Consider the following 24,073-nt stretch of genomic DNA (forward strand, 5'->3'; position numbering starts at 1 on the left):
GGTAATTTTGCTCTGCATAGGGGTCTAAGTAGCAATTCCACATTTAATGATAGCTTGAAAAATCAGTGGTGTTCTACTCGGACTTCTGCCATGGATACCATAAAGGATGTATTATTTGTTTTATGTAATTAGCTCAAAAATTTTGGAATTTTACCCCAAAATGTGGCCAAAAGAACTGGCAAATATCACAGCAGCACTAATGCCACAATCTGTCTATTTAAGCTGCAGTGTCAACTTCTCATCACACAATTTAAATAAGTTAGACTTAATTCCTGGGTGAAATTTGGGACACTTTAATGTCAACATGAGAGGATTTGGGAAAATGTTTCAACAGGGATCAAGAAGTATTTTCTACCATATTTTTTAAAAACGCAGTTAGATTTCTTCCTGGAACTTTAAGGCACTGTGACAGATGTTCACAGTGAGATCATCTCTGTCTGATGTTCTCCTGAGCTGTCTCTTGTTGACAACTCGTAGGTTTGCAGGCTGTTGTGGTTGAATAGACAGGTTGTAGTGCAGGGCTGTGGATAAGGGATAGTGGACTTGCTCCTGCCTCCCTATCTCCTAGGAGGAAGGACATGTGCCTTTCAATAGAAATGTATGATGCTAAGAATGCTCTTGGCAAAAACCCAGGGGTCTTTATAATCCCTTGTCCAGATTCCAAAAAAGTCAAAGTTAAGAGCATTTTGATTTCCGGTAGTCAGTTTCACTTAACACTGCTACCTTATTTGGGCTTCTAAATAAACTAAAGGGAATAGATAGCAGATTTTAGTGGAAAAAGGAAAGCTCTTTCCTGGAGAGTTAATCATCAGAGAGAGAGGGCTGGCAAGCAGCCTTGTCCTAGAGTAATTTCTTGTCTCTCATCTGATTACTCAAAACCAATAGCCTGAAACTTGCAACTGGAGAATCAGCTTTCTTCTTTGTAACTGAATGAAACTGAGCACATCACTTCAACTCAGCAGAGGGCTGGTGACAGCTGAGTCCTCCACAGCAATGGCAACTCCAGCATTTCCCAGTTAATGTGAGTGGCATGGGGTAAAATGCAGACAGTGAAGAGGAAGGGGGTCACATTTCAATTGACTTCAATTTGCCTAGTGGGGACAATTTTGTGACTCCAAGGATTGTCCATCACAGGTCTAAATGAGTGCTGACGTGAAACTGCACAGCCAGTGCCTGGCATGTTTAATAAAGGGCTGACCAGCAGAGAAAGAGGTCAGGATGGGGGACCTGATCAAAGGGCAGACTGGATTCTCAGATTGGGATGATGCATTTTAGTTAAAGATGCAGGTTCTGATCACTGAGTGACCTTGGCCTAGTTCTCCATTGTCTCTGCTATAGCTTCCTCATCTAAGAATGGTTGTGATGCTAGCATCTTTCTCATAAGGCTGTTTGAGGGTTAGATAGATTATCAAATATAAACTGCTTCGAAGAAAGTCTGGACATAGTGAAGAATGATAACTGCTGAGTCCTCCATAGCAATGGCTACTCCAGAATTTCCCAATCAACATGGATAGAATGGGGTGGTCACTTACATAATGAATGTTAATAGTGTCAGGTACATCTGGGGTATCCCTAAATTTGTAATGGTGCCCCACCTACAGCCCTACTCCTTAGGTACCACTTGGACCCACCTCCAGGATCCATGTGCCCAATGAGACCTTCACCTTTTCTCCACAGTACATTGGTTGCTTGCACCAGAATTGGCCCTTGAACCAAAACAGGTCCAGTTCTTGGAATTATGAGCTTGCAAGAGGTAGTGAAAAAGAGGAGAAGGGAAAGAAGAAGAAAGATTTCAGAAAGGGGCTGTCTGGTCCCTATCTGTTTAGACCAGAAACATTCAGAGCCCTGGTGCAGCCAGGCTTCCCATCTGAGAAGCAAAGGAAGCTGGTTTGCAGAGAAAGAGAGGAGGGCAAATGGGGCGATGGACAGGAAATACTGATCCCTTTCTGGCCCCTGGTTCCTATCCTTTCCTGGACTTGGCTACACATTGCCATTGGGCTTCTTGATCCCTAAAATCACCCTCTCTTTTTACCATAAGCTACCTTGAGTTGGTGCCTCTCACTTGCAACCTCAAGTGCTTCACCCATCTTTCAGTCAGAGAAGAGAGTGTGTTATACATGACGGGCGACATCTACATCCAGGAACTTTTGGTCTGGTATGTATGGGAGCTGACACTCAGCCATATGGACTGAACTGCACATCCTCACTAAGATTCACTGTGATGCTGGAAAGAGAAATCAGGGCAGGCTAACAGAAGAGAAGCAGCGGTGCCTTGAATCAGTATCTCTCTATCAGCCAGCCAGTATATGAGATCTTGGTATTTTAGTTAGTTTTTAGTAGATGAAATATTCTTCAGTCTTCCTCAGTATTAGCCTGACTGGTTTAGATGAAGAGAGAATTTATTTTCTTAGAATCCAACTAGATTGTGGGCAAAGCAGTTGCACAGCTAAAACTGAAGAATAACTGGGAAGAGGGGTGCAAACACCCCAAGGGCTCCTTGGCACCCTGGTGGACTCCCTGTCTCTGTTTCTCCTCTGTGACAGCTTCATGCCCAGCACAGCAGCAGACACCCCTCTGGTCCTGGAGTGCAGTCTGTCAGGCCGCAGTCCAGGCACCCTGAGAAGGCATTCCTCAATTAACCCTGCAGCAACCATCCACTTATAAGCCATCCACTCACACCAGGCAGTTGTGATAGGGAACTGGGATAGGTTCTCCATGGGTGAAGAACTAACTCCAAGAACAACCTGCTGTGGCAAAGGGCCAACGGCATGGAAGAACATTGCAGAAGAGAGTCAATTTCTTAGAGGAATGCTGGCGGTGGTGGCACACACCTGGGAGGCTGAAGCAGGAGGATCACAAATCAACTCCAAACTGGATAATTTATGGACTTAGACTCTATTTCAAACTAAAAATTAAAAAAGGGGTAGGGATGTAGTTCAGTGGAAAGGCCCTTGATTCAAGCCTCAGTACCAGAAATTTTTTTTTTTTTTAAGTAGAAGATAAAAGCAGGAAGACTACCACACAGAAATTCCCCATACCTCAAATGTTTGGGGACCCAGCATGCATTTTGAAAGTATTTGCCATATGCTAAACAAAAACAAAGATTCATTTCAGTTGTTTATTTCATTATTCCAAATTCTAAGTTATCAATAACATCCACTTAGCACTAGAATACTTAGCGTAAAGGTGAGGGGAGAGAGATCTTGGATCTTTTCAGAAGTGAACATTTTGGCTCACTGTATACCAAGTATTCATTGATGATCTTCTAAAAATGAAGACTAGCTAATATTAGTTTCATAAGTTATCATGTTAAGCCTCAAAGTAAATAAAACAATTAAAATAAGCCTGTCATGAATTTGTTTTTGAACTGTGTTTAATTTTATTTACTGGGGATGCATACTTATTAGTTGGGGATGGAATAGTTGCTTAAAATACAAGAGAATGAACCAAATGACCCACATTTTCTAGACAATCCACTAATAGAAAATGCTGCATTTACAGAGGAATTAAATTCTAAAGGCTTACTGATGTTTACTCCCATGTTAAACAGGATTTTAAAACTAAGAACCTTCTACTCTACCTTTAGGCAAATCTATAACTGTTTTATGGGAAACCAGGTGTAAAGGCTGAGGCTTGGGTTGAACTCTCCTTGAGACACGGGGGAAGAGATTGCAAGCCATCACCCTCCTCAGGCTGTGTGCTAACATGCCAGTGCCAGCCAGTTTCAAGGAGAGAATCAACTGTAGCTGAGAAAGTCTGAGTAGAGAAAAGACAAGTTCAGGTGCAGTCTCTAAATATGAGAACTGATGAACATTCCCTGACCCCTGGATCACATCCTTGCTTGCTTCTTTGTGTGAGACTAATTAAAGTGAGGAATACCACTAGTTTGGGGCTCTTTTGTCCACTAGAGGCAAGAGTCCCCTGGTCTTCTCTTCCAAATTATTTTTGTGTCTTTTGTCTTTCATCCCTGGTTTGGGATAAACTCATAGGGTGGTTCCTACAACTGTGTACTATTTTTAGCCACTAGACTGACTTGACTATAAACTTTAAAGGTATCCAAAAATAAGATGCAAAACATTTCAGAAAAAATGCCTCAGCAGAAACAGAGGGATTTCCCTTCCTCCTGGAATCTCTCTTTGGTTGAGTACACATTAGGAAAACCTTCCATATGTCCAAATCTGGGGACTCCTCTACATGTTGCTGCCAAGCTCTCTCCTGCCCAGCCTTCTTGTCATTTCTGACAGCCTCTGCCCTCGCATGCATATATGGACTGTGGCTATAGGAGGAATCCTGAGGAGCTGGTAGGTATTTAAATTTTTGATATTTTATTTATCCTGGAGTTGGGCACTAATTATGATATAAAATATTTCATTAAAGTATTATTTATTTTGGTGACTAAGTTTCTGGGGTCCTTTTAGACTCTGCATACACAAGTGCATCTCGGTGTCCAGAGAGCCTGAACTAGTGCTGGCTCTGACATTCAGACAGACCTGAACTGAGGGTCCAGTCTGCCTCTTAGTGCCTGTCATACTGATCTGGCACTTCCCCATCTCTAAAACCAGAATGATAACAGAAATGTCTTTGGGGGTGCTGTTTTGAGAATTGACATAGATGGCACATATAAAGCATTCATCGTGCCCAACACAAAATCAGGTCACTGATTTTGAATACTACAGTATTGGTAGCAGTAATAATAACATAAATGGCAGTGACAGAAAATAGTAGATACACTTGGTTTTAATCATCAACAATAAGAAAGAATCCAAACCTCTGGGAGACTCACAATGGTAAACCAATGATCTCCACTCAGTAATAAAGTCTGCTATAATGAAGGCCTATAGACAGTACAGTGTGAGCACCGAGGTGGGGAGGACAAACCTCTAGGCCCTTGGAGAAGGTTTGCTAAGTCAGGTACTTAAAGCTGAGTAAGTGAGCTTGCTTAGAGGAGGGGAGAAGACACCAACCCTGGAAAGGGCCGGTGTCTTCAGAGGGAGACATTCTCTGCAGCTGGATCAGGGAGATCTGGCGGGAAAGCTGTGAGAGGAGAGTAATAAGGGAGGGTGTAGTCTGTTGATTAGGAGCCTTGAACATAAATCTAAAGAGGTCAGACTGTGTTCTGGGGCATGGAGCAATGCATTAAAGGATTCCGAGTCTCTCTTTTCAGATGTTCTTCTGTGGGCTGTAGAAAGGCATTTGGGTGCAGGATGGACAGTGATGAATAGGATGGGATCAGGGATACCAAGTGGGAGCCACTCAACTCCAGGTAAGGAAGCTGGGGCTGGGTCAGAGTACAAGCAGGGCAGGAAAGCAGCTAAGAGATCTCCCATCTACAGGAAAAAGGCAGACTCAATAGAGCTGGAGTGCTGGGAGGAAGAAGCAGAAGCTGACAATGTCCAGGAGGCTCCATCCACAGTAACTGGATACAGACACGTGAGTAGCAGTAAACATAGGGGTGTAGGTAGTAAGTGTAGGTGGGCGGCAGATGATAAGAAGCCAGATTTTGAACACATTCAACTTGAAAAGTCAGGGAACTGTCTAAATGCAAATGTTCAGTAGATGGTAGGAAATATGAGCCTGGATCTCAGGACCAGGGAAGAGGCCTGTGTTTGGATATTTGCCGGAGCTTGGGAAGTAAATGCAGGTGGTACCTATGGGACAGCTTGAGCAAGGAGGGCTGAGGCTCAATCAGGGAGATGCCCTCACCTTCCTTCTCCCTGCTTCTCCACTCTGACTCTCAAAGGCTCTAATAATCAGTTGTTTTCTGGGTTGGACTGTGGTCTGGTCCCCAGCAAACATCTCCCAGCACTTCCTTACCCTGGCTATTTGGTCTGCCATTTGGAGACGTCCATCCAGCTCCCGTCGGATCTGGGCTGCCTGCTCATCTGGGTTGTCCAGCTGCACAAAAGCACAAACATGGAAACATGGAGACTTTCAGTTTGGGTAACAAACACCAATAAACTTGTGACTTTTTACTTTATACCCCTACCTTGAGACCCATGGATATATTTATGGTAAAAGATGACTCCTGTAACTGACATATCCAGTTGGAGTGAAATACCAAGTTAAACTCTTCTGAGCAGAATATGATATAAAGACAGACATTTGCATGACCTTGTGCAGGGATCACCTATCACTTCTGAGTGGCTCTGCAGCAGGGTCCTAATGAGGGCCAGCATAGCACTTTTGCTTTGGCCTGATGAATATAGAGCTTATAGAGCTTATAGAGCTTATAGAGCACGTATAACAGACGTGGTCATCATATAAGAAAATCATAAACTTAAAAATATTTACCACATTGCCATTAATCGCCCTCAAAATACTCCCCCTAGCTTTGAACACACTTCTTCCATTGTTCTTGCCACTTTCTGAAGGAGTTCTGGAAGATCTCTTTCACGAGTGTCTTTGCCAGGTGTGATTTAAAAAAAAAAATACAGCAAATGCTGCTGCTGCTGCTGAGCGCCATCCAACAGAAAGGCAGACTTGTAAAATCATTATTGTGTGCCTTCATCTACCTTATTCACTGGATCTGACACCTTGAGACTTCTAGCTCTCCCCCACAGTCAAAACACCCATGAAAGGTAAATGCTTTGAAATGATTCAGGCAGCCAAAACAGCACAAGTAGAGACACTCATGAAAGAAGACTTCCAATACTGCTTCAGAACATGGCAGGAGTGACGGGATACATGTGTTCAAAATGGTGTGTGTGTGTGTGTGTGTGTGTGTGTTGAGGGGAATTAATGGCAATGTGTTTTTTACTGTAATACATTTTTTAAATTTAAACATTCACTGTGTATTTGATCACACTGTGTATAAGGAGAGAGGCAGCAGCAGAATTATGACACATGAGGAGCACAGCTCATACCTGGCTCTTGAACAGGTGTCACCCACCCGGCCCTTGAGAGAATTGTTAGTCATGGCATTTCTTCTCACTGAGACCTTTGCAAGCAGTCTGCCAGATGGTACTTCCAATCAGCTGGCGCAGGTACTGAGACCAAACCTATCCTCACCTTCCCTGCTGATGAGGACTATTTGGATATAAAGGCCAGAACTCCCAACCATAAATAAGCCTGGGCACTTCCCTAGTGTCTGGTTTCAGGTTTCCATTGACATGATGAAGGGTTTGGTCATATAACCTTTAAGCTTTCCTACAAATCCATGGAAGAGGTGAGCAAACCTCTCTGGAAAAGGGGATACAACTAGAACTTTAGGGCTTGGGTACCATAATTCCTCTGGTGCAGTGACTCATTCCCCCTATCGTAGAGTGAAAACAGATACAGGCAATATATAAACAAATGAGCACTGCTGTGTTCTAATAAAATTTTACTTACAACAGTTGGCAGGCCATACATACACATTCTGTCAATTGTTCTGTCAATTGAAGTTTTCTCTTTATTTCCAGGCAAGCCAAGCATTGTCCCTCAAAACTGTAACTGACCCTGCTATTTCCGGTAAATAGGTAATTCACAGAAAAATTTAATAATAGTGACATTCAAATAGGATGGGCATTATTCTTTTTAGTACATATTAATTCATAACAGAAAGTTAGTTAAGAAATACTGTTGTAAATAGGGAAGGTGGGCTAGGAATGGGGAAAAAAAGAGAAGCAAGATGCATCATGTAAAGGTACAAGTTCCCAATGAGAAATGCAAATGTGTTGTATACCTAAAATGTACCAATAAAAGAATTTAAGTAGAAAAAAAAAGAAATACTGTACATGAGTTCCTCAAGTCTTTCTTCTAAAAGCCATGTTTTATTTAGAAATTTTAAACTCCGTGCTTCTCATCTATGCTATCAAATGGTAGAGAAAATAAGGTTATTTCTAATGTGATATAAACAATAACACTAGAAGATTTGTGGCTGTACTTTTGAACCATCACGATTAATCTTCTTTGGTTCATCTTACAAAACCCATAGAAACCCCATTAGGCTCTGTGCCGTGCATTTTTATTCCCATTTGATTCAAGAGTCAGCATTGCTTTATTTTCTCCTTTTCACAGTTTTGGGGAGAAGATGACCTCTTAGACTGCAAAGCCTCCTGTGACACCTGGCTCTGTGTTGTAGGCCCCATGTCCTAATGGGTGCTATGCTGAACAAGGGCAGTAGGTATTTCAGAGAAAAGGCTCCCACAGGGCTCCAGAGGAAATATCAGAGCAGCTGGGGAAACATGGGGTCAGAGTGCATAAAATCTCTGAAGCTCTGCAGAAAGGAACCTGTTGGACTTTGACTGACTCAGCTGTTGTTAACTGAGACTTACTTTTTAAAACTTTTTGTATAATGCCCATATCATCACAGCTGGAAATCTTATTCTAAATGAATATAAAGTGAATGTGCATTGGCTGCATTTCTAACATGGGCCACCATGTGGCGACAAAAGTTCAGAGGAGAGGGTGCCAGAAGGGACTGTCCCTCCAGGGTGTGGGTGTGGGGTCTTGGTTTGACAGTGCGGCCCAGGCAGAGGCTCCCGTGTTTTGACACATTTCCCCAGCTTCTCAGTGTCTTCTCCTTTTTCTGGGGCTGAGTCCCTTGGCTCTCCTGGACTTTAATTAGCAGGGGTGACCAGAAGGCAAACCCAGCTGTCTGACAGCTGATGACCTGAAGAGGAAATGCTACTGAAGCTCCCTAAAATAGCTTGGCAGGACAGTGCTGTCCTCTTCCGCTGAGAGCTTGACAGTCCTTTGCATGAAATCTAAAAATACAGAGAATCAAGTAGCTACCTCTTCAAGTGCTGGAAAGGAATGCCCTGTCTGGCCTTTAGAGTGATGCCGAAATCATGGGCTTGGGCTTCAGGCCTCACCATTACCTCAGACCCCAGAGGGTCAGCCTTGGGAAGGTGCGGGAGACACCCTTGGACCCCAGCTTTGTTCAGGGCCCTGAACTCTTGTACTCACAGCTTACATTGATAAGAAGCAAGTACAACTCTGGACCCACCCATAGCCATCCTTACTACTTACTGCCAAGAAGCAGCCTCCAGTCAAGCAAAGAGAGATCTGATTCAAATATGCAGAAAATGTAACTAGAAATAGGCAGAACTTCATGCATTATTTGAATTGCTCTGCTTTCTGGAAAAATCTGTGGTACTCAGCCCTCAGAGTAAATCAACGAACATTAGCCTCAGGGCTAAGGTGAAGATGACCCAGAACCTTGGGTGGAGGAAGCTCAAGACAGGCAGAAACCTCAGACTGGTGTGTGGTCCCTGCTGCGCTCTGCAGCCAGTAGGTGTGCTCTGCTGAGGACTGCAGAGGAGGTAGCTTCCTCCCTGCCCTTCATGCATGTGGTCCTGCAAGCCTGGGGCACTCTCCTTGTCCCCCTATGGACTGGTAACCCCTTCTTACTCTTCCTCTTTCTCTTCAGTCAGTGGGTTTACCTTGTCACCTGCTCTCCTAGTGTAATGCGCCTTTCCTTTATAGTGCTTAGCACAGGTGTGATTTTACACATATTGGTGTGATGAGTGGCTGTTCACCTACTAGGCTGCAGCTCCCTGAAAGGAGCCGACCTCACTCACCTCCTCAGGCCTAGCACTTAGCACGGTAAATTCTGAGAGGCTCTGAGTAACCTGGCAGGTGACTACAGTGACTGCCTGACCAACTATGGAACTGAGGGGGAGTGATCTGCCCACAGCCACACCATAATCAGTGGGGGAGCTGAAAGCAGATGCTTGGTCTTTGGGTTTCTAGTTTGCTTTATCTTGCTGCTCAGTGGCTGTGTTCCAGCCATGCACCATTCTTTGCAGAAACACAGGAGCAGACTGAGCTTCGCTGGCTTAGAAGAAGTCACATTTCTGCCAAAGCACCCTTAATTCTGGGCTTGAGAGCTGGATGCAGAGGCATCTTTCAGCAGCTGCAGCGTAAGCACTGCTGACCTGGGTTTAGCTCTCCTTTCCAGCCTGGCTCTGGTTTCCCAGGGACTGGTGTCTCCAAGGAAGGCTGTCTCTGCAGCAGAGGGTGGAAGCGCTCCCCTAAAGCTCTCTTCTCAGCTGGAACGTCCCTCTTCCCTCCAGAGCCCCAGATTTTTTTTTTCTGCTTCAGAGACAAACTGCTCCAGTGATTGCTGCCTTCCTGGTACACCGCAGTCTGGAAAGTTACAGTTGAGATTTTGTCAGCTCCTAACCAGGAGATGTGGCCCCCAAGCTCCTGTCTTAAGAATGTACAGAGGGTTGGACTGTGGCTATATTACAGCATTTAGTGCCTGAATGCTGCCTCCAGTTCCTTTTCACCTGTATCCTGTTTGTCTACTTTTAATGTTGAAGCTGTAGAAATGGTCAGCAGGTAACCCTTCTACAGTCCAGGCTCACAACCTTGCCTTTCCATGATAAAGCTGAGTGATCTGGGGCAAGAGACTAGACCTCTCGAGCCTTAGCTTTCAATTGTTTTCAACTCCTTTAACTCTGAAAAGGGAATAAGAATGACAATGCACAACTCGCAGAGCCAATCAGAGATGAAATGCAATGGCATCTGTACGATTATTAGCAGGGTGCTGGATGTGTGGTCAAAAAGGATGTGGTTCTGAGGCAACCATCAGTCCTGGTCATCCCACAGTCTCCAGAGTTCTCCCTTAGACAAATTCCAATTCCAACAACACTTAGAGTGGCAAATCAGGGTTCTGCCTTTCAGATGAGAACCAAGCTTTGCAAGGTTAAGTACTTTGCTTGTAGTCCCAGGGATAATTGGCCCTGCATAGAGGAAGCATTCTTTAGAAAACTGAGCATTATTTAGAATCAGAAACCTTGAGATCTAACGCATCTGTGCCTCCTCCTCACTATGTGGTCAGGGCCAGGGCATTAGACCTCACTAAGCATGTGTGTCTACAGCTCAGGGGACTACTGCAATCATGGTAATAAAGGTTTCCACACACTGTAGGGATATATTATACCATTATTTTCGATGAAATCTACAGCCTTGCCTCCCATCTGGGTTATCTGTAGAGACAACATCGAGGTAGGTGTCTTATGCACATCCAATTATATCCTGTTTTTATAAAAACTACCCAAGGAGACACCACCTCATTTGCAGGAGAGTTAAAGTAAGATCGTTTGTATCTTCTTTTACCATGCCCTATTTCCTCTCCAAGAGAAGATGTTGAACAGGTCATAGTTTCCATTCTGAAGGATATACTTCTCCTTGATTAGGAAATGTAGGGTTTGGCTCTGTTTCTGCCAGCCAGTGAGACAATGGCCTGCATTTGAGTGACTGGTTTTATGTCTGCTGACTTTCAGCAATGCAGTAAATACTGTATAACAGAAGAGCTTCAAATGCAGCAATTCTCTGAGCAAGCGAAAAATAAACACATAAAAATATCCCAAACAGAAAGCCAACCTATTCCTTTATGATCCTGTAGTGCTCAACCAGTCAGTCCCTGTGGATATCCCAGTCCTGGGAAGACCACCTTTCTGCTTTCTACCATTTCATGTCTGACATCTTATTCAGAGTCTAGTTTCAGATCTTCTTTCTTCAAGCAGCCCTCCTTGATTACCAGAGCTATGTATCGCCTCACTCTCACAGGCATGGGGAGACAGGTGAGCACCTAGGCTGATGGTGTGTCCTGTACTGTAGGCGTCTTTTCCACACTAGGGCAGCTGTGGGGACTGTGGTCCAGAACCTGGGAGCTGGAAACAGATCTGGTCTCAAATCCCTGCTCTGCACTTATAGCTCTGTGACACTGGACAATATACTGAGTTCTCTTTATCTGCAGCCTCATTTGCAAAGTGGGAGTCCTAGTAGTAATAATGCCAGCAACAGAAGCTTGTTATGAGAATAAAAGACAATAGTACTTATAAAGCACTTAGTATGATGCCTTGAATATGAGGAGGATTTGGAAGGTTATGGCTATAATTTAGCACTATTGAGGCCAGAGACTAGGGTTTTAATCCAGCATGGAGGACACAGCTGTTTATTTTTCAAGTGGATCATCTTAATGGTTTTCACAGCTGTGCTGGAAGACAGCCAAGTAAGTCACCTATCCTATAGTGAGAACACAAGGCACTGAAACCATTCAAAGCAGAGTACAGGCATTATTTTTATGGGGGTGGGTAGAGAAGCTTTAAGCCCAGGGTAGAGAGGAAGCCTGTAGCTTTGTGAGGAGAGGGTACAAGGGATTAGGCTTGGTCAGTCTCTTCATAGCTGCGCACCTATCTCCTAAGTCTCTCTTGAATCTACCTGTTTATCCCCTTTCCTTGGCCAGGATGGCATCATCTCCTCCTGGACCATTGATGTCACCTGTGTCCTCTTTTCCTTCATGCAGTAGTTCTCCACCCTGGCTGCACATTACAATCCCCTGAGAGAAATAAAAGGCAAACCTGATGTCCTGGCTGTACCTGGATCAATGAAATTAGACTTTCTGGGATGAGCCCAGGCATCTTTTTTTTTTTTTTTTTTTTAAACCCCTTGAGTGATTCCAATGTGCATCAAAGACCAGTAACCTTTACCAAAATTCAGTGGTTCTCAAACTTTGCAGCACAAATAGTCAACCAGAGAACTTTTTAGAAGACAGGGCTCCCTGGGCCTCATTCCTGGAGAATTTTGTTTCAATAGGTCTGGGTGTGTCCTACTCTGGGGAGCAAGGATCTAACCCCTGCTCTGCATGGCAGTTGCCCATCTGTTTAGAACCTGCATTTGCTCATGGTACCCTCCCACTCTTCAGTAACTTTCAATTTTCCTTAGGAAGAGGAGTCTGAGATCCTTATCAAAGCTTAGCAAGCTGTCATCGTCTGGCTCCCGCACAGCTTTCCAGCCTCATCCCCCCAACCCTGTCTTTCTCTCTAGGATCAGGCCCTTCTGTACTTCTTGTAGACTCTCAAACACAACATACTGTACTCTTGCTTGGACCCTGGCCAATGATGCACATACTCTCGCCTCCATCATCTCTCTCTGGATAACACTGAACCATTAGTCCAAGTTCCAGCCTTGATGGTGCTTCCTTAGGAGCCTTTTGGTCCTAGCCAAGATCACGTTATGCAGGCTCACCTAGCATCCTGAACCTCCTCGTTCACCACCTCCATCACATTTGCACAAAGTTGCTTCTTGTCCTATTTTCTGTAAGACTATGAGTGCCTGGTCTATCTTGCTCACTATAAAAAAAATCTGCAGTGACTGATGCAAGGTGGATAAGCAGGAAATATTTCCAGAGTCGATTTTAAGATGGAGACAATATCTACTAAGGGTTTGTCTCATGAGTTAATGAGATATTAGTGCCGTCACTTAGTATGGTGTCTGATACTCAGTAGTGCTCAAATCATTGTCTAAGTAGTGGTCTGAATGCAAATGGCTTAAACTTATTAAATCTTTGATGAACGAATAAGTGAAACTGAGAATTTAAGCGCAGAAGAAACAGAGCAACAGTAGAAGAGTGAACCAATTAAGTCTCAGTTTCCTCATATGGAAACTGGGAATATTAACACTGGACTCATTATTTAAAAATAATCATGAAACACTTGGTTTTTTCAGGCATAATGCTATAAGCTATGAGAGCAGAGTGACCTTAAAAATTGATAACTTTCAGCATTAAAAAAAACAAGAAGGGTTATTTTTCCAAATTTGTCAAGTATTGCACAAATGTAAATGATTTTAATTGTTAGTAGTTTTGTTTTGTCATTTTCTGAGTGCTGGAGCTTCAACTCAGGGCCTGATGTGTGTTCAACCCATGTTCCACCATTGTGCTACACCTCTAGCCCAGTCATTAGCTGTTTTTTTTTTTAATGGTTCTAGGGATTAAACCCAGGGCCTTGTGTACAGTAGGCAAGTGCTTTATCACCAATCCACACCCCCAGCCTTGAATTTAGTTTTGACTAATTTCTGAAAATCTGTTCATAGATGATTCAATGGAAAAGGGTCAGTTTTCCAATAGAAGCCAGAGGTGATTTTATTCTCTAGGAGATTTGGACATGAATATTAAGGGAAATAAAATATCCTTCTGTGCTATTGAACAATTCTGCTTTTTCAGTAGCTCAAGTCATGGTGAAAAACAATTTATAAATGGGATAAATACATAATGTGCTCAACATGAAGTCCAAAAACTCCAATGATGTCTAAAATACCACTAATAAAATTGAATGCTTTTTGCTAACTGTATCCACTCTTTATTTTAAGGGGAAGTGAATTTCATTTTCAAATATTGACAACAATATAAAAATTACTCATAAGATCAAAATGAAATTGAGTTTTCCAGCTTCTGCAGTTATGACTTTTGTGAATGTGTTTTTCCAAGCAGGTGTATATGTGTGTAAGAGACATCTCAAGTAGCAGCAAATGTTCAAATCTATAAATCATGGAGCTGGCCATGTCAATTAAACTTGACGCAAGGAGTATAATTTTCCTTGTGCATGAGAACTGTCACATGCACTGCTGTTTCCTTTGTGTCACAAATATAAGCCGAGCTTCATTTTCTGTCCCAGGCCAATCATTACACAAGTACCTTGTGAGAACTGGGTCTATCCATAACTTTAGCCACATGTATAATTATCTCATTTTGCCTTCCCCAAGAGTGTGTCTATTGTGGTGTCACCAATGTCCAAAGTCAAAATATTTATAAAGTGTGAGTTTCTCCTTAATTAAGACCTGTCAAAGAAACGGTCAGTTCCAGGTATCAAATCCATAACCAACTAGATGTATATTTTTATTAGTTATTTTAAAAGTATCTGTGGTTAAGAGGAAGAGGTAATATTAAAAGAGTGAAGCCCCAAATTTTCCTATAGATGGGAGAAAAGGGGTTAAAAACCCCCAAATTATTATGAGCATTTATTAAATGCTTCCTGCCTCCAATATACTGTATTGCGTGTTGAATCATTTACTCCAACGCATGTGATAGTTCTTACTTGTTAGAATATATCAACACTGAACTCTCACTATATTGAACAAGCTGGAAAAAGATTTTTTTTTTTGGTACCGGAGATCGAACTCAGGACCTTGCACTTTCGAGGCAGGCAGTGGAACCACTGAGCTAAATCCCCAGGCCCAAGATTTTGTATTTTTAATGAAATTGAGGTCAGTGGCCCCATATCAAGCATAAAAATGGATAATCATGTATTATAGTGAAAACGTAAGTAAATATTGAGAAAGCAAATTAAAAAGAGGAAATAATGAGGAGAGATTAATTTGTTTCACTGGAATTTAACTCGAAAATCTCAGTGGTTTAACACAGTTGTTCATTTCTGTTGTATTTGATCTGTCTATTGCTGAATATGGGGTCTCTCTTCCACATACTCACTCGAATTGGAGAAGACAGAAGCACCTCATTTTGTGCCTTCACCATTTCAACCTGTGGCTCCCAGGTTCAGGGCAACAGGGGAGTGCAGAACATGAGAGTTCACAGCCTGTTGGCATGGGACTAATTACATGGTCCCAACCTCACTGCAAAAGCAGCTAGAAAATGGAAGATAACACATAATGTATTTCAGAAGCATTACTGAGTCTTTCGTGAAAAAAAAAAACTACAATGAATTCTCGTTAAAGTGCCTTAAAATAGTGAGAATCTGGGAGTTGCTGAATTCTGTTTTACTCAGTCTGTGTAGACAATTCCACATCAATTCAAATTAACTTAAGTGAACACAGTGTAACATAATTAAATTTGCATTGAGAAAGGCAAATATGACCTTGGCTTAGAGGAGGGATATAGATGAAAGGAGGACTCCTCTCCCCTGAGAGAAACCTGCAAATAAGCAGTATTTTAATTAGTATAAATTAAAACAATATTGACTGAAATATACATACCACGCACTGGGGAAGTCCAAACCAAGATGGCCCCAGGGCCTCACAATCTAATTTCTCCCTAATTATTAGCAATTTCCCAGGTGCGAAACACTTGAGTGGTAAACCACCACCAAGATAAATGATTCTCATCTTTTGGAATTGTATTTGTAATCCAGACAACAGGCACATTCTTTGTGAAGCTGATTTTAGGATTAGATAGTTCATTTGCTGATGCTGACCTTTCCTATTTGCAAAGGGTCCTAAATTTAATTGTTTTAGCTAAGGAATCCTTTTTAGGCTCATTAGAGAAATTGCTCTGTAGCAATTGTAGCAAATTCCACCCCACCCTCAGTAAATTATTATAAAATCTCCAAAGGAACCAAAATTTATCCAGGAGCCTCAGTTAACCACCTTTAAAAAGCAACTTAGCTTCACAAGGAAAGTAGGCTCTCAATGGGAATTGTGGGGGGTTTTTTGTTGCGGGGGATAGAACTTGGGACCTTGCATTTGCCAGGCAGGCAGCAGAACCACTGAACTAAATCCCCAGCCCTGGGAATTGTTTTTAGAAAGCAAAACCAAATGTATGTATCAGGTCAATACAAATGCTTTTATGCAACACTGCTAGACACAGAATTGATTTGCAAAATGATGCCTTTTGGCAAGATCTTTGTTGTATTCTAAGTTAGGAAATTGGAAAAATATATTTCTGAGAAATGGCTTTAACATGAAGTGAAACTCCAATGATTTTCAGGTTAATAGTTCAGCTAGTGCCTGATACAAAATAAGAGCTCGATCCACATTTGTTGAGTGATTGCCTATAAATATTTTATCTTCCATGTAAGAGGGAAGTCTCAGTATTCTAAGCTGATCTATGTGTTTTCATAAGTTGAAAAATTATCCTCTGTGCTTTCATCAATCAACACATAATGGTCATCATCTTCAAGTCTATTGATTAAGAGATGTTTGGGTCAGCCATCTATTCATTTTATTCAGTAAAAATAAGAGAATGTTCTAAAAGTACAGGGTTTGAACTAAACCAGGTAGAAAGTAGATAGAAAAAGTCTTCAAAAGGTTGAAAGAAATGTACAGAGATTATTATTATTGTTGGTGTTATTTCACCTCCTTTTAAATCCTGCAGATATTTTGCTGACATTTCCACAAAAATATGTACTCCTGTAATTTCTTATTGTGAAATTCTGCCATAGAGATATCAAATCACAATGCCACAAGGCCCCTGCTGGTTTCAGACAGTGCTGGATGGATTCTGTTTCCACAGCCTGACATGTGCAGTTGAGTTGGAAAATGGTTGATTAAAAACTTTAGAGTCAGCATATGCAGCCAGCCTTCACAGAACAAGATAGTACCCTGGGTGACAGCCTGTGGCTTTCATGTAGGAGGGCTGGAAGGGATCATATACTCCTGATGGGAAGACACACATGCACCCAAAGAAGAGAAAATTCTGAAAAATTCATGAGCTTCCCTATCATTAATAATTAATCTCTAAGTCAATAAGCACTGGCAATCTACACCAGCCAACACTGGAGGACAGCCAGAGATTAGAGCTACCTCCCTCTGCAAACCCTTTGGAGTGATTAATTTTACGGTAACCTTCAGTTTCTTATCAGAAGAGGAGGGCTGCAGAAATTTAGGGGACAGTCCTCAACACAAGCTGGGACATTAGTCGTCATAATTTATAAAATAATGACTATCTTAGCAGCTCCCCGCCTTTCAAAATAAATGCTAACCCAGACTGGGGTTTTCTGACAAAATGCTATAATTTTGATCGACCAGTGATTCTTATCCAGGTGAGAGGAGAGGAGCAATTTTCACCCCAGGGAACTTTTGGCAAAGTCTGGAGGCATTTTTGGCATCACGATTGAGGGAAAGAGTGCTACTGGCATTGGTGAGTACAGACCACAGTTGCTGCTCTACATGCCTGAGCGGAGAGGACAGTGCCCTACAACAAAGAATTATCAGGCCAGGGATTTACCTCAGTGGCTCTGCTGCCTGCCTTGCAAGCACAAGGTCCCAAGTTAGATCGCCGGTACCAAAAAAACCAAACCAAAAGAAAACAAAAAAACCTCCAAGGAATTATCCAGTCCCAAACGCTAGTGGTCTGAAGTCTGAAGCCCCACTGTGCATGCTGACCTCAGGAAACCAAGCCGCTTGCCAGGATGGCATTCCATAATGGAGCAAAGAGAAGTTGCTAACCCAACGTGGAAGATTAGCTTCTTAATGTTAATCCTCTAGCTGTTAAACCCTTTCCAGTTTAGCAGCAGGGCTGAGATCTGAAATAACTTGAGAAAGCAAAGAGATACAAATGGGAATTTTGACAGTTCATACTGTGGTTAAAAAATTTGTTCAAGAAGGTGCCAGGTTTGCAAGAACAATTCTGACAGGTATCCATGGAACTTGCTTTGAAGTTCATTAAACCAAGGTGTGTAAGACCCCGGGTTCAATTACTGAGGCTCTTCAGGGAGAATTCTGAGTGGACCCCTTCCACTGGGCTGTATGCATCTTTCTGCTGCAAGCCCCCTTGTTCCAGGAGAAAGCAAGGTGCCCTGGCTGCAAACACCCACTCTCTTCAAACATCCTGCCCCATGTGTCAGCACACACAAACACACACTCATAGCCAGGCCCAACCAGTGCCTCAGAGGGAAAAGGTAATGGAAACACGCAACAGTTGCTTCTGGATTTGCAGGTCTGAGATGTCACCTGAAAACAACTTACAATAAAAGAGGTAGAACAGCTGGGGGTGGGGGAGGGTGGGAGCAGCAGTGAGGAGTAGGAGATCTAGAGGAGCAATCATACTAGCCCTTTGTTGAATTCACTTTAAGATAAAAGTGGAAAACCCAATTTTTAAAAAATAAGGCAAAATATATTGCCTGCCTTCCTTATTAAATTTCATTTTCAGTTCACTTTTAAGTTTGTCAGTGTCTCTATTTCATAAGGAAGAAAAAAATGTATGCTTGTTTCTAACATCTGTGTTTCTGAGGATTCTTTCACTGGAATGAAATCTCACTTATGTTGTTGAGAAGAAAAATCCTGCAATGAGCTCATTTCCCAGAAGAATTTTTTAAGCCAACTTCTTACGTTCAACATTTCAGTGTTGTTTTAATTTGCATTTCTCTGATGGCCAGAGATGTTGAATATTTTTTCATGTATTTACTGGTCATTTGTATTTCTTCTTCTGAGAAATGTCTATTTGTTATGGTTGTCTAGTTTTTGATGGTGTCTTTTATTTGGGGGAGTCTAATTTTTTTGCATTCTTTATATATTTCAGATATTAGTTATCTGTCCAAGGAATAGCTGGTCAAATTTTTTTCCATTTTGTAGGTTGTCTCTTCAACTCTGTCGGTTTTTTTCTTTGCTGTGCAGAAGCTTTTTAATTCGATATGATCCCATTTATTTATTCCTGATGCTATTTCTTGTGCAATTAGGGTTCTGGTCAGAAAGTTCTTGCCTATGTGGTATTTATACACAATGGAGTACTACTATGCCATAAAAAGGATAAACTTGAGTCATTTGTAAGATAATCAATATACCATGAGACTATACTGTTAAGTGAAATAAATCAGACACACAAATATTGCAAGTTTTCTATGATCTGAGGAGCCCATATTACAAATAAAGAATAAATTAAAAGATGATGATAGAAAATAGGGAGATAGACCTTTTGCAAATGGGAAGAGGATCAAGAGAGGGAGGGAGGAGGGAGGGAGAGAAAGGGAAGGAGAAAAAAATTAAGATGTGTTATGTACATGTACCGACTCACCATGAAGAATGTGGTTATTACGCACTGCAAACATGTACCAATAAAAATAAAAATTAAAAAATGTTTTAGCAGGCTGGGAATTTAGTTCAATGGTTTTGCCGCCTACTGTGCAAGCGGCAAGGACCCGAGTTCGATCCCCGGTACCAAAAAAAAAAAATGTTTTAGGCCCTAATATATGCATGTTGACACACTGATTTTACATGAACAAAGCAGCAGAGGAGAAACACCAGTGGAGCAAAGTGACTTCTATAACAGGGTGCCTGCCCACTGGCCAGGCATCAGAGGCACAAACTCTACTGGGACAGTCACACCCTCCAGGACTCATTAAGAGTTGTCCAGCTGGTCCTGCTACCCCAGTCATCATTCCAATGATCCTCCTCACCAAGTATTTAGAAGCAGAAAACTGGGAAAGAAGAGGAAAGAGAAAGAAAGAATTTGACAAGAATCAGGGTTCCTGCAGCATTACCCTAGAAGTGGAGACAGATAAGCACTGTCTCTGCCATCATCTAGTGTGTCACAGGTGCATGGGTGTCTGAGGGCCAAATGCCCGTTGCACTTCAGCCATCTTGCTGGATCCTCAGTATGGAGGTGGTCACTGGACTAGAAGTCCTGGCACAAGGAAGTTCTCATGAAGCCCCAAAGCTGGGAGCTGATGAGCGGACAAAAGATAGGAAGCTGAGGAATAGCTTTCACATGTCTCTCATGAGCACATCAGCATTCAGCTGCCACCATGCAATGGGACCCATGCCTATATAACCAGAGAGACAGCAGTCACTGCTCCATTAGGACACTTGTATTCTGCCAGTACCACCGTCCCTGTGTTGACACCATAGGAGCCAGTCACAGCAAAGCAGGGAAGTGGGGAGTTTTACACTGGATAGGAAGTCAATGTTTGGAACTAGGCTGGGCTTTGGCAAGTGACTATGAGATCTACACACACAGTCACAAAGAGTTGGAGGAGGGGCTGGGGTTGAGCTCGGGGTAGAGTGCTTGCCTAGCACCTAGCAAGGGGCTTTATCCCAGGCACAGGCACAGGCACTGCTCCCTTCCTAAAGTTAGGGGGACAACTGAAAAAAAGCTATCTCATGTTTATCTTCTACTGGCTGCAGAATCATTAATGAATTAGTTATGGATTATATTAAGGTCTTTCAATAAACTTTTCTATTAAAAGTGTTACATACCTTTAAAAACTGAAAACTCACTACAGGCAATGGGGAGCCACTGAAGGTTACTGAGAAAGGGAGCATCACAATTGGGTTTGTGTTCTAGATGACTCCTGAGCAAATTCTCCCAGTGGAATGTAGAAAGCAGGCAAGGAAAAAGGCTGAGAAGCTGCAGAAATTTTCCAGGTGATAAACAATAATGCACAGCAGCAAGCAGCTGCCTTGAGTCAATTTGGTTTGAAAACATGGCTTTATTTTTCTAAGCCTCCATTTTCTTTTTCTAGAAACTGGGGATAACCACAGTGCCTACCTCTCTGGGCCAGCATGGGGACACGAGGAAAGCATGCACGCTGGCCGCCTCCCATGGTTACCTGTCAGTGGCCCTGCTCTTCTCCCAGGCAGCTCCGGCTGCATTCCAGCTTCTTCCTGGCTCTCCTCTTGCTGCACCCACACATCCCTGCTTGTCAAGAGCTCTCCTGGCCTGACAGTGCTGTGCTTCACATCTGTGTGTCCCTCCTCTTTCCCTACTCCTGCCAACCTAGCCTCTCACTGTCACCAGGGCGCCTGCTCTAGCACTCACTTGTCTCCCTGCTGCCTCTGTGTCCCCCACTCACACAAGACCAATCCAGAGCATGAATGTGGCCATGCTATGCTCTTCTTTAAGAACTTCTGTGACTTAGGGTTCCAGGCTGATGTCCATAATAGGAAGGAAGGTGCAGGGATGCTGTGTGTGGGTGAGCATAGAGGGAAGAAGGATACTTCATGCCTTTTGTTCTCCCGGGAACCTCATCTGAGGAAAACTCATATCCAAAGAGTCACAGTGTTGACAGCTGTGAGTGAATTACAAAGTATTTATCATAGGGCTATCTTACAAACAAATGAATTCAAAGGCAGTAAGTAAATAATCAAAAGGAATGAAAGTGAGCTATTTTTGACAGAACAAAGAACAGAGATAGTTGGGGAAGATGGAGGCCTCTTTAATAACTGAAATCCTATTTCACAGTCCACAGGTTTCATGGCTATACCCCAATACCCCAATAATAGTATTGCCAGAATCAACAAAATAACTCTTGTTACCCCCTTCCTCTTCCTCTTCTTCATCAGTAAAGATATAGTCAGGAGCTATTTTTCACTGTTAATTTGACCTCAGCACAGAGACTCTATTCTCTCAGAAAGGCATGACCAGGAAGTACCACAATGGCCCAGAGCTTGATTCACAATGCTTGCAAGCAGGCCGAATGCACTCTTCAGGACTGCCTTTCCCACCTGCTCCGGAAGCATCCACACTTCAAAAATTTTCTGTAAAGCCCATTGTCCAATGGATTATAGGACTTTCAAACTAGTCCATTTCAAAACTCTTTCACTTTATCATTCAAAGGAGCTGGAAGTTATGAGGTTAAAAAAACTGGTTTGACATTGCCAAATTCTTATTTAAGAGAGCTATATTTCTGGAAAAAAATACAATCACCTTTTTAAAGGGATTGTACTAGAGACAGCTTATTCTTTCCCATCATTCCACAAAGATTTATTAAACATGTACCATGCCAAGCAATGTAGTAGATGCTGGGCATACAATGATGAGCTAAATGAATTGGTCTTCAGCAGAATCGATGACCTAGAGAGAGATGCAAACATTAATCACATGACCATGCACATCCATGTTGACTTACAAAAAGATAACTGCTCCGTATAATGAGAAAATTTCCTGAAAGAAGTCAGACTCAGTGGCTCTGAAGATAGGTAGAGATTAGCTTGACAGAGTGGAGAAGATGATTTCACATAGGAATAGTGTCAGTGGTCATGGCAGGAAGAAACACAGGAGCTGGGTGGTGTGGCCAGAGTATAGGGCAAAGGGAAGAGTCATGCAGAATAAGCCTGGGAGAGAGAGGCAAGGCTCAAGGTCTTGTAAGTTTTAGGAGAGCAATGCATCTTTATCTGAGAAGCAACAGGAAGTCACTGGAAGGTTTAAATGTCAGAGTGTGAGACAGAAGAAGGAAAGAGTTCAGATTAGTATTTCTTAAACATCATGGATGGCTTAGGAGGAAAGTGGATGCAAGGGTTAAGGGTGAACATAGATATTCCTGAAGGTAGCAGAGTCAGCTAAATACACTGAGTGCCCATGATGGGCTAGGTGCTTATATATGTAGTATATAGATTTATCTTTTATGGCACTTCATTAAAGAAGAACTTTTAAAGATGTAAGGATTTTTATATTAGAATAGTTTCAGATTTGCAGAAAAGTCAGACGGTACCAAGAGTTCCTGCATGTCTACACCCAACTTTTCTCACTGCTCTCTCACATGATCATGGACTAAGGAAACAAGACCGATCCATCATTACCAGCCAAGCTCCATCACTTATTTCTACCTCATTAGTTTTCCCCTAGGACCTTTCCTTTGGTTCAGGGCCACCATGGATGCTACATTGTACTGCCAATTTGTATCTCATCCCTTTGGGGTACGAAAGTTTCTCAGACTTTCTTGTTCTTGATGACTTCAACAGTTTTAAGGACCAGGCATTTGGTAGACTGTCCCTTGATTTGGGTTTGTCTAGTGCAGTGATGGTGAGCCTTCTAGAGCTTTAAATGGTAATAAATAGATTGCTGCAGCATGCATGCCACAGGCTTGCCACCCTGGTCTAGTGTTTCTCACAGAGGTACAAAGTGTTTATGGGTTTGGGAGGTGAAGACTACAGAAATGAAGACCCATTCTCAATAAATCATATCAAGGAAATATGCTGTAAGCCTGGCTTGTCACTGCTGTCAACCTTTATTATCAAGTCACTGCTGCTAGTCCAAACTTTATGGGGCAAGTTATGTTCCATATCTTTGAAATGTATCTACATAAATTATTTGGAATTGTTTTGAATGGGAGACTTGTCTTCCACTTACCTCTTTTTCCCAATTTATTTGTTTATGGAATTATTTATCCATTACATGATAGACTTAGGAAAGAGTTATAAACCAATACTATGTTATTTAATATGTTGCTCAAATTTGGCCACTGGGAATTCTTTCTGTTGGCCCCACGTTCTCTTGACATATGCTCATCATTATGGATTTTTTAAATCAATTCTTGGGTTTCACCTGATGCTCCACATTCATCTTGTATATTGCCCACCTCAGCCCTAGAATCACGATTTCTCCAAGGACCCCTGATTCTTTTCATGAGAGTAGTTTAGAAATCAAACCAGACATGGTGGTGTGTACCTGTAATTCCAGCACTCTGGGAAGCTGAGGTAGGATGATCACAAGTTCGAACCCAGCCTGGACAACTCAGTGATTTAGTGAAACTCTATAACAAAATTTAAAAACTGAAAAAAAAATTTTTTTTAAGGGCTGGGGATATAGATCAGTGCAATCAAGGACATGGGCAATGTTATCACTGTCCTGGAAAAGTGATTTTATCCTCAACTCAGATGAGATGGATGAGGCTTAGAAAGGTAGAGTGACTCG

At 42.3% G+C, this 24,073-nt stretch overlaps 1 protein-coding gene across 29 annotated transcripts in view; it reads right to left on the reverse strand.

The window, feature by feature from the left end:
* The window catches only part of Cadps (calcium dependent secretion activator), a 457,138-nt gene that overhangs the window by 250,942 nt on the left and 182,123 nt on the right, over positions 1-24,073 (reverse strand). For all 29 annotated transcript variants that reach the window (XM_087182504.1, XM_087182502.1, XM_087182498.1 and 26 more), the window contains exon 4: positions 5,815-5,895. In XM_087182504.1, coding sequence (XP_087038630.1) covers positions 5,815-5,895 — 81 coding nt within the window. The remainder of the gene's footprint in view (positions 1-5,814; positions 5,896-24,073) is intronic.

The sequence above is a fragment of the Heterocephalus glaber genome, unplaced genomic scaffold (genome assembly GCF_053883595.1).
Source record: "Heterocephalus glaber isolate CG9 unplaced genomic scaffold, H.glaber_assembly_v1.0 deba00001472, whole genome shotgun sequence".
In the NCBI taxonomy this organism is placed as follows: domain Eukaryota; kingdom Metazoa; phylum Chordata; class Mammalia; order Rodentia; family Bathyergidae; genus Heterocephalus; species Heterocephalus glaber.